General features: G+C 43.5%; 1 protein-coding gene across 1 annotated transcript; it reads right to left on the bottom strand.

Annotated features, from left to right (window-relative positions):
- Window positions 1-5,229: 5,229 nt before the first annotated feature.
- On the bottom strand, window positions 5,230-9,514 carry LOC111950164 (putative fibroblast growth factor 1). The gene is made up of 4 exons (XM_023967566.2): window positions 9,272-9,514; window positions 7,986-8,187; window positions 6,127-6,230; window positions 5,230-5,684 (listed from the first exon to the last, which is right to left on the bottom strand). The coding sequence occupies exons 1-4, from the start codon at window positions 9,497-9,499 to the stop codon at window positions 5,484-5,486; spliced, it is 735 nt and encodes a 244-aa protein (XP_023823334.1). The 5' UTR covers window positions 9,500-9,514; the 3' UTR covers window positions 5,230-5,483.
- Window positions 9,515-11,121: the final 1,607 nt, after the last annotated feature.

Here is an 11,121-nt window from a genome sequence, read left to right as displayed (position 1 = left end):
TAGAGGACTGGCCACCCCTCAGAGCCTGGTTCCTCTCTAGGTTTCTTCCTAGGTTCTTACCTTTCTAGGGAATTTTCCCTAGCCACCGTACTTCTACATCTGCATTGCTTGCTGTTTGTGGTTTTAGGCTGTGTTTCTGTATCATTCATTGCCGATCATTCATCCACGACTCCATTTTGTTGATTCCAGCCTACAAACAGAAACTCAAACAACAAGCTCCCGCGCTCAGGTCTGTTCAACGCTGGTCCGACCAATCTGAATCCACGCTTCAAGACTGCTTCGATCACGCGGATTGGAATATGTTCCGCATTGCGTCCAACAACAATATTGACGAATATGCTGATTCGGTGAGCGAGTTCATTAGGATGTCGTACCCACAGCAACGATTAAAACATTCCCAAACCAGAAACCGTGGATTGACGGCAGCATTCGCGTGAAACTGAAAGCGCGAACCACTGCTTTTAACCAGGGCAAGGTGACCGGAAGCATGACCGAATACAAACAGTGTAGCTATTCTCTCCGCAAGGCAATCAAACAGGCTAAGTCCCAGTACAGAGACAAAATCGAGTCGCAATTCAACAGCTCAGACACAAGAGGTATGTGGCAGGGTCTACAGTCAATCACGGATTACAAAAAGAAAACCAGCCCCGTCGCGGACCAGGATGTCTTGCTCCCAGACAGGCTAAACAACTTTTTTGCCCGCTTTGAGACAATACAGTGCCACTGCACACGGCCCCCTACAAAACCTGCGGGCTCTCCTTCACTGCAGCCGAGGTGAGTAAAACTTTAAACGTGTTACCCTCGCAAGGCTGCAGGCCCAGACGGCATTCCCAGCCGCGTCCTCAGAGCATGCGCAGACCAGCTGGCTGGTGTGTTTACGGACATATTCAATCAATCCTTATCCCAGTCTGCTGTTCCCACATGCTTCAAGAGGGCCACCATTGTTCCTGTTCCAAGAAAGCTAAGGTAACTGAGCTAAACGACTACCGCCCGTAGCACTCATTCCGTCATCATGAAGTGCTTTAGACTAGTCAAGGACCATATCACCTCCACCCTACGGACACCTAGACCACTCCAATTTGCTTACCGACCCAATAGGTCCACAGACGACGCAATCGCAACCACACTGCACACTGCCCTAACCCATCTGGACAAGAGGAATACCCATGTGAGAATGCTGTTCATTGATTACAGCTCAGCATTTAACACCATAGTACCCTCCAAACTCGTCATCAAGCTCGAGACCCTGGGTCTCGACCCGCCCTGTGCAACTGGGTCTGGACTTCTGACGGGCCGCCCCAGGTGGTGAGGGTAGGTAACAACCATCTCCACCCCGCTGATCCTCAACACTGGGGCCCAAAGGGTGCGTTCTGAGCCCTCTCCTGTACTCCTGTTCACCACGACTGCGTGGCCATGCACGCCTCCAACTCAATCATCAAGTTTTGCGGATGACACTAACGTGGTAGGCTTGATTACCAACAACGACGAGACGGCCTACAGGGAGGAGGTGAGGGCCCTCGGAGTGTGGTGTCAGGAAAATAACCTCACACTCAAGCCAACAAAACAAAGGAGATGATTGTGGACTTCAGGAAACAGCAGAGGGAGCACCCCCTATCCACATCGACGGGTCAGTAGTGGAGAAGGTGGAAAGTTTTAAGTTTCGGTGTACACATCACGGACAAACTGAATTGGTCCACCACACAGACAGCGTTGTGAAGAAGGGCAGCAGAGCTCTTCAACCTCAGGAGGCTGAAGAAATTCGGCTTGTACACCAAAAGCACTCACAAACTTCTACAGATGCACAATCGAGAGCATCCTGTCGGGCTGTATCACCGCCTGGTACGGCAACTGCTCCGCCCACAACCGTAAGGCTCTCCAGAGGGTAGTGAGGTCTGCAGAACGCATCACCGGGGGCAAACTACTGCCCTCCAGGACACCTACACCACCCGATGTCACAGGAAGGCCATAAAGATCATCAGGACAACAACCACCCAAGCCACTGCCTGTTCACCCCGCTATCATCCAGAAGGCGAGGTCAGTACAGGTGCATCAAAGCAGGGACCGAGAGACTGAAAAACAGCTTCTATCTCAAGGCCACAGACTGTTAAACAGCCACCACTAACATTTACGGCGCGTGCCAACATACTGACTCAACTCCAGCACTTTAAAAATGGGAATTGATGGAAATTATGTAAAAATGTACCACTAGCCCACTTTAAACAATGCCACTTAATATAATGTTTACATACCCTACATTACCCATCTCATATGTATATACTGTACTCTATATCATCTACTGCATTCTTGCCATCTTTATGTAATACATGTACCACTAGCCACTTTAAACTATGCCACTTTATGTTTACATACCCTACAGTATCATCTCATATGTATATCCGTACTCTATACACTCACTGCATTTGCCATGCCGTTCTGTACCACCACTCATTCATATATCTTTATGTACATATTCTTTATCCCTTTACACTTGTGTGTGTGTATAAGGTAGTAGTTGTGGAATTGTTAGGTTAGATTACTTGTTGGTTATTACTGCATTGTCGGAACTAGAAGCACAAGCATTTCGCTACACTCGCATTAACATCTGCTAACCATGTGTATGTGACTAATAAAATTTGATTTGATTTGATTTGATTTATAGCACTTTGTGACATCGGCTGATGTAAAAACAGCTTTATAAATACATTTGATTGATTGATTGCAGCAAACCCTGAAAAATATAAACAAATATAAAAACATGAAAAAAGTTATTTTCACACAAAAGTAGTGCACTGGGCCTTTAATAGCCCTGTATTAGCGGACCGATATAGCCGTCTGCAGCGGGGACAGGACCCCACCCTCAAACTACTTCCTGCGGCTATGGCTTTAAAACATGTTCCAGTCCGACATGCCTAGCTCTGACCACTGGGGCGTGGCTTACAGAGCGATATTTGAAATAAGCGCTCGTATTGTCATGTTTAAAACACTTTTTATTTTTATTTAACTAGTCAAGTCAGTTAAGAAGAAATTCTTATGTACAATGACGGCCTACCCCGGCCAAACCCGGACGACGCTGGGCCAATTGTGCGCCGCCCTATGGGACTCTCAATCACGGCCGAATGTGATTCAGCCTGATTATATATATTAGCGACTATTTACCAGCTGTGTCGTAGTGTACTCATTCTCCGAGAGTCGTTTTTTGTTTGGGGGATGTCTGTAAACACAGCAGGAGTCGCGGGACAGTTTTAAAATTGCCTTTTGTCCGGCATCACGCAAACACTGTCAGCAGTATCTCTATACTAGTTCCATATTGAGCCGACTGCGAACTTGGGTAGTTCATTTCACATCTCAGTCCCTCGGTCTGTGCCTCGAATGAGAGAGTGGTGAATGTGACGCTAAAAAGGCAAATCGGGGAGCCAAATCCGGGGGACGCAGGCGAACATAATGAGCAAACTACTGAGTGTCATTCCACTCATTTGCAAAGAGGCAGGCGCGACTAGAACTCAGTCAGATCAAGAATATAAGCGTTCTGAGTTTTGATCAATGCTGGGAGCAATATTTAGCTGTTGACCAGTAATATATATACTGAACACAAATATAAACTCAACATTTAAAGTGTTGGTCCCATGTTTCATGAGCTGAAATAAAAGATCCACAAAATGTTCAATATGCACAAAGAGCTTCTTTCTCTCAAATGTTTTGCACAACATCCCTGTTAGTGAACATTTTATCCATTGCCAAGATTATCCATTGCCAAGATAATCCATCCACCTGACAGGTTTTGGCAATATTAAGAAGCTGATTAAACAGCATGATCATTACACAGGTGGACCTTGTGCTGGGGACAATATAAAGGCTCAGAGGGAGCGTGCACTTGACATGCTGACTGCAGGAATGTCCACCAGAGCTGTTGCCATATAATTCAATGTTCATTTCTCTACCAATGTAGTTTTAGAGAATTTTGCAGTACGTCCAACTGGCCTCACAACCTCTTACCAAGTGAACCATGCAAGCCCTCCACATCTGGCTTCTTCACCTGAGGGATCGTCTGAGACCAGCCCCCCAAACAGCTGTGGGTTTGCACAACTGAAGATTTTCTGCACAAACTTTCAGAAAGGGAAGCTCATCTGGGAAGCTCATCTGCGTGCTCGTCGTCCCACCAGGGTCTTGACCTGACTGCAGTTCAGCTTGTAACCGACTTCAGTGGGCAAATGCTCACCTTCGATGGCCACTGGCACGCTGGAGAAGTGTGCTCTTCAAGGATGAATCCCAGTTTCAACTGTACAGGGCAGTTGGCAGACAGAGTCATGTGGGCGAGCGGTTTGCTGATGCCAAATGTTGTGAGTGAAGCTGGTTGTAGAAAATAGCAAAAATAAAGAAAAACCCTGGAATGAGTAGTGTCCAAACCTTTGACTGGTACTGTATATATCTATATATATATTTAAAATATATATATATATATTTTAAAATTAGAAAAGATTATCAAGGTCCGGACCTCGTGCCCTCATATGTAATTATGGCCATGCTTATATCGACAGGTTTCTACCAACCAACAGATCTATTTCAGCTGTACTCCTACGTTACGTTTCCTGAATGAACAGTATGAATTGAGCAAGGTTCAATGCTGCCACCCTATGGTCATAGTCAGTATCTCTTCTCAGTATTTATGAGTATGACAGTGCCGTACAAACAAGAATAAGTAAAAACGGTGTGATAAAATTTAGCAATAAGGCACGAGGTTGTGTGCTATATGGCCAATATATCACGGCTAAGTGAATTTCTTATGCATGACGCAAAGCGGAGTGCCTGGATACAGCCCTTAGCCGTGGTATGTAGGCCATATAGCACAAACCTCTGAGGTTCCTTATTGCTATTATAAACTGGTTACCAACTTAATTAGAACAGTAAAAATAAATATTTTGTCATAACCGTGTATATGGTCTGACATACCACAGCTGTCAGCCAATCAGCATTCAGGGCTGGAACCACCCACTTCATAATATACTATTCCTTAAGAGTTAAAGTAAAAAAATAAGAATGTGCCACATGTGTCAGTAGGACTGAAGTAATACCAGTCTAATAACCTTTGTAATAGTTGTTATGGGACATGCTAGGAGTCCTATGATAATATAATTCCAGCATTTGCTACAATATTTAATATGAAATTGTATTTCAATGAAAATGTGCCCATTCTATTATGAAAACTAAAATAAAAATATATTTTTTACAACATTTTATTAATAAATATTCTCCAACAAATATGAGGAAACACAGGATATAAATAAGAAACCATTTGTGTGATACATATGCTATTATCGTACAAAAGGAATACATTAAAATGGCCCATAGATCATAAAATATAATAACATAATTATTATTGATGCTTTGTCACATTTACTTATTGATTAAGAGCACATTGTTCAAAGTGAATTGAGGTGATTGATTGCTGTGACATGGTCATTGTTGACATTTCCTGTCTTCTGCCTTTACATGGTGGTGTTGTCAACAGGCCGAGGCAGAAAATATATGGCCTTCTGGCCTATGTGTGTCCTTTGGCCAGCTTTAGGCTGCCCGTTCCTCTTGAGCCCCAGGAACCAGTCTTTGGCCTGGTACTTCTGAGACCTGTATGTGTTGTAATGGTTCTCTTCCATCTTCTCCAGGAAGTAACACTCATCCTTCAGAGTTTTCTGGAATAAATAAAGTTAGATTAAGAACATTTAGGGGTGGTTTCCTGGACACAGATTAAACCTAGTCCTGGACAAAAAGTATGCTCAATGGAGATTTTCTGTGTCCGGAAACCTAGCCTCTAATCATTATAATAAATTAAGACTTTGACTTCAAGATACAATGAATGAAGACTTTGACTTGAAGATAGGAAACCCAAAGCAACCCCTTCTGATACATCTGTTTGGTTGATGTTTCTCATCTCTTGATGATTGTGATTTCCCCCCAGGGTAATGGATTACTCATAATAATTCTTAGGTTAGTTAGGCTACATGATCAAATTGTCTAGCTCAAAGAGGTGAAAGCTATACTGTAGTTTTCCATCTGGGTTTTTGATTAGGAACTGTTTAATTTTATACCGAGTTTGATACAGTAATTTCCAAAGTGTTGCTAGGAGAGACTCACCGATCCATAGAGATGCCCATCTTTGTCCATGGCCAGGTAACGGCCCGTCTCATGGCCCTTGATGGCCACCACACCAACACTCACTGCTTTTACCTTCAGGATGTCTAGAGCACAAATACACAGGCTGGTGTCAAAAGGAAGGGCTGATTGTAGTGGTAGTTGGCGTCAGGTTGTCCCTAAAGCCTATCATGAGAACATTATTAGAAAGGTGTGAGAATGAGACTGCTCCCTCTAATACTTCACAAAAGTGATATTGTTTCTTAATGGTATAAATAAACGTATTCAACTATGTATTATTTCTGAGGTAAGTAGCTGATATGCCTATAGGCTATTCTAAATAACTGTAAACGTAAGGTGTTAGTAGGCCTATGCTCCTCTACATGTCAACACCAAACTAAAGCCCGAAGAAGGCACAGTGATGCCGACACATTGGTGGTTCACCAATTAATTACTGGGAGCTTAAAAATATAAACGCAACGTGCAACAATTTCAACGATATTGCTGAATTACAGTTCATATAAGGAAATCAGTCAACTGAAATGTGGTTTTGAGGCCGGTTGGACGTACTGCCAAATTCTCTAAAACGACGTTGGAGGTAGAGAAATTAACATTAAATTCTCTGGCAACAGCTCTGGTGGACATTCCTGCAGTCAGCATGCCAATTGCATGCTCCCTCAAATGGTGAAACACTTGAGCCATTTTTGTGTTGTGTGACAAAACTGCACATTTTAAAGTGGCCTTTATATTGTCCCCAGCATAAGGTGCACCTGTATAATGATCATGCTGTTTAATCAACTTCTTAATATGCCACACATTTCAGGTGGATGGATTATCTTGACAAAATATAAAATGCTCGCTAACAGGGATATAAACAAATTTGTGCACAAAATTTGAGAGAAATATGCTTTTTGTTCATATGGAAATTTTCGGGGATCTTTTATTTCAGCTCATGAAACATGGGACCAGCCAGTGGCGGATTTAGGTATAGGTGACATGGGCAGCCGTCCAAAGTTTTTTGTTGTTGGAATGGTGACATTTGTGCGATCGAGTTTCTATCGCTCATTTGGACGTCACGTTAATGATATCATGTCACCGTGTGGGACTGTGGGTCAATTAACCTTGTCGGAGTGGGAGCCCTGATTCTAGTTTGTGAGCTAGGCAGGCTACTGCCTGGGAAGGTCTCCCACTCAGAAGTACGAGATGGGGAGGGGGCGGGGGTAGGTTGACCTCAGGTCTCCCCACTGGAAGCCCGAGGTGGGGGGAGCGGGGGAATCTATCAAATAGCGCACCTCTAACTTTGTACAGTATTAACGCAATTAGTAAAATCAGTCACACTATGAAATGCTACCAAATAAACCACAATTCATCCATAATACTTTGAATATATAGTTTCATAGACATATTGTTGCATTTTTTTCTGGTTTGTGCGAAATCGTTAAGAATAATATAAAACCAGTCTGCACACCACCAAGGTGAATTGGTTAAGTCTTGACTCTTGGTTGACGGTGTTGAGGGATGGGTAATGTATTGATGCTCGAGTGCCAAATCAACATTTGTCTTTGTTACTTCTTTTTGATATTTATGAGTCTTATTTTTGTATATATTTTTATATTTTTAAATGTTATGATTATTTATTTGTGTTGGGGAAATTCGCCCAGGGAGCCATACAAGCTAGAACCGCCACTGGGACCAGCACTTTACATGTTGCGTTTATATTTTTGTTCAGTGTATAAAGTGTGCGACTCTTTATTTATGTTTATAGCCTACAATACCAAAACGTAACTAAACATTCATCATATGTTTATTTAACTGTGTATTATAGTTCAGAATATCGAATACCTCCCAAAAACAATTCTTACCATCTTTATTTTCATCTCTGTTGCCCGCGACAGTCCCATCCGGTAGAATCTGTAGATGATGTCCTCCGTTCATACAGTAGAGCCGTATGAGAGGGCTGTAGTTTTGTTGTGTCGTTGGCCCCATGGAGAGCACAGTAATTCCTCCCTCTGTCATTCTGTAGAGTCCCTCTGGACGAGATGTGCCTGCTAAATGCCCCTGTGGCTGGACAGAGTCACGGGACAATTGTTGATTCTGGTGTCACTGGAAGTGTGGGATATGCGCTCTCGTTTTTTTCAAGGAAGAGAAAAAAGGTAACTGTAATGCGGGATAAGAACGCCTTATAATTTGATTACGAGAAAAGCCGATTGCCTTACATGGACCTCCGGTTTGCGTATGAAATGGTGCATGAATCAGATTGCGTTGCAGGCCAAGCAAATCGCCACATGTGCAGACCTGTTTGCTTTCATTGTTTAAAGTAATGTGATTCAATTCACATGGATATCAGTTGCAGATGGCAGTGAAATCATATTACAAATGTTTAAACACATCACTAATATTAGAAAGCAAGTCATTCAGAGAAAAGTATATTTATATTAGACTATGTTTGTACACAAATAAAATAGGACCTCTCTAAAATGACAGAAAACAGTCCTAAATCTTTATAGCATATCAATATCTCTGTCTGCAGCCATAATGTAAAGTGCACAGCCACATGCAATCAGTCTATTCCCAGCTGTTTGGCTCCAAGGTCACCTATCAATCACTCTAATCAGTTAAACAAGCAACAACAAAAAAATCCTTTTGAGAATGACTAATCCCTGATCAAATCACTTTCCTGGTCTGGATTAGTAGGCAGCACAGTCACGTTCACCCAGAAAATGGAGATGACTTTCAGTGAAAATCTTCCTAATCTTATGCCCTGGAAAAAGAGCCCCGCGCAGCTGTCATGGAGCCTGTGCCTGGCCTTTTTAGATTGAAAGCAGAACGGTAGCCAGTGGTAGCCTGTTATCATTAGCATACACAGGCTTAGCCAGACTCCACATCCGGAATGTCTTGGAAATCATTCTGGCCTTGGTTCAGAACAAAAAGCCACAGGAGGAAGCTAGGCCTTCCCACATAGACTATTTTTCCAAGCAGCAGCAGTAGAAGGAACAGCAGTAGTCACTCATTGTATTACTGGAAGTGGAACTGTTACTGTAGTGCCAGACAAGTTCCGGAGAACACCAGGACAAACCCCTGGGTGCGAATGACGTCCAGCGACTGGCTGAGAGTGGGTGGGACCGGAACCGACCAAGACAGAACTTACCTGTGACAACGCCATGTTACAATGCCCCAGATGAGCCAGCATGTCCGCCCTGTCGCTTTTTCCTGAGTGTGAATTGGATGAGTCTCTCAGCGTCTGTGTGTCAGGCCTCCTGTGGAAGTGGGTCTCCTGGGAGAACTGGCCCCTGTGGTGCAGTGGCTGCCTGGGTGACTCTGTCTGTATTTGTACTCCGTCAATCATCCAGGGGCCGCCCAGCGTCACCAGATCCATTTCAGCAGGCCGTTGTCAGGGCTATATTTAAACCACTAGCTCAGAGAGTGACGTGGGTCCCTGGCCTGCACCGGGAAGTGAGCAGGCTGCCTATGATATGATGCATTCCTATTGGGTCTCCTGGAGACATAAGAGAAAAACGTCACATTAACAAGATGAATGTGAATTAAAACAGGAAGTGAGTGAGCAACACCTTTATAATAAAGTGTTACACCATAACTCCCTACATGACATCTCAGTAAGAGAAAAGCAAAGCTCTTGTTAACTACTCTCTGGTTCTATTTTTACTGTGGTAGGCAAGGCAAGGCAAGTGAGTGTTGCTGTAGAGCCACACTGTCAAAAACATAGAAAGTGCAGGCTAAATTAATAATTCACTCTGCCTCATGTGGACTGCTGTTTTTAGTCTTCAAGGGCACTTTCCCAAACTGTGGCCATCCAATAATTCATACACTACATCTGCATGTTCAATCATTTATAATACAGGCTAAGTGAAATAATGTTGAAAATACATCAGGTAACTTTAACATTCATTGGAGGCAGGACACATGGAGTATACCCAGACATCATTGATTTCAACAGTCGTGGAGGTGTTTCATCACATTCTTGATTAGCTTGGTTAAAGAAGGATATTTCTTTGTGAGATGTGAACTTTAAACATAGTGATCATTGCATGTTATTAAGAACACACACACACACCTGACCACAAGAGGCCTGTCAAATCCGGGACTTTCAAATTGCTGTGAAAAATGATTCATTTTTCACAGCAATTTGAAAGCCCCGGATTTGACAGGCCTCTTGTAGCACTTGCTTTAACCAGGAGATGGCAGACAAGACCACCAATAAAATATTATATGCTCTCCTTACAAACACCTCAGAAATAAGATTCTAGTCACAGATGACTGTACATCACCGGAGGCTGCTGAGGGGAGGACAGCTCATAATAATGGCTGGAATGGAGTGAATGGAATGGCATCAACCACATGGAAAACATGTTTGATGTGTTCGATACCATTCCATTTATTCCTTTCCAGCCATTAATATGAGCCCGTCCTCCCCAATGAAGGTGCCACCAGCCGCCTGTGCTGTACATGCATAGAAGGTGTTCTCTGAGTGCATTATATAGAGGTAGTGGAGGTAGCCATTATCAATAAGTGAGACGCTGTCCATGGCTTAGGGCTTCATATGGTGAATGACACCCAGTGTAATCCATATGTGAATTGTATAACACCAGCGGTATGACAGCAATGGGCCCCTGGCCTCTCTGGAAAGAGGATAAGAGAATATGGCAAATTCTTAAGTGTCTTTCCCATCTAAGAGTGCTCTGGAGCCTCGCCGAAATGTGCCAGCTGTGAGATCACCCTCGGCCTGGCTTATAAGTATATGAGAGAGTTCCCTTGAAGACTTCCTGATTGCTGTTTCTGACCTTCTCGGGACCCTCTAGAAACAGGCTTTTTGGACCAATGCTGGGGGGGACTGAAAGGCCCACTGTGTCTCCCTCTACCACATAGTTGGCTGGGGTTGGGGATACTAGCGCTGGCTAGACTGGAGACAGAGAGGGGCATTCTCCTTCCCAGCACGTCAACCAGAGGGGAACACCTTTCTCCTCTATCTATGAGTGACTG

This window comes from Salvelinus sp. IW2-2015, linkage group LG23, assembly GCF_002910315.2.
Source record: "Salvelinus sp. IW2-2015 linkage group LG23, ASM291031v2, whole genome shotgun sequence".
Classification (NCBI taxonomy): Eukaryota; Metazoa; Chordata; class Actinopteri; order Salmoniformes; family Salmonidae; genus Salvelinus; species Salvelinus sp. IW2-2015.
Note: the sequence above shows the minus strand (reverse complement) of the source record. Positions and strands in the feature narration are given on the sequence as shown.

Excerpts from the sequence above, each read along its gene's own strand:
- LOC111950164 (XM_023967566.2), bottom strand. The coding sequence starts at position 9,499 with ATGGATCTGGTGACGCTGGGCGGCCCCTGGATGATTGACGGAGTACAA. Across the intron at positions 8,188-9,271 it reads GTAACATGGCGTTGTCACAG|CCACAGGGGCATTTAGCAGG; the intron begins GTAAGTTCTGTC and ends GACTCTGTCCAG. Across the intron at positions 6,231-7,985 it reads CAGAGATGAAAATAAAGATG|ACATCCTGAAGGTAAAAGCA; the intron begins GTAAGAATTGTT and ends TTTGTGCTCTAG.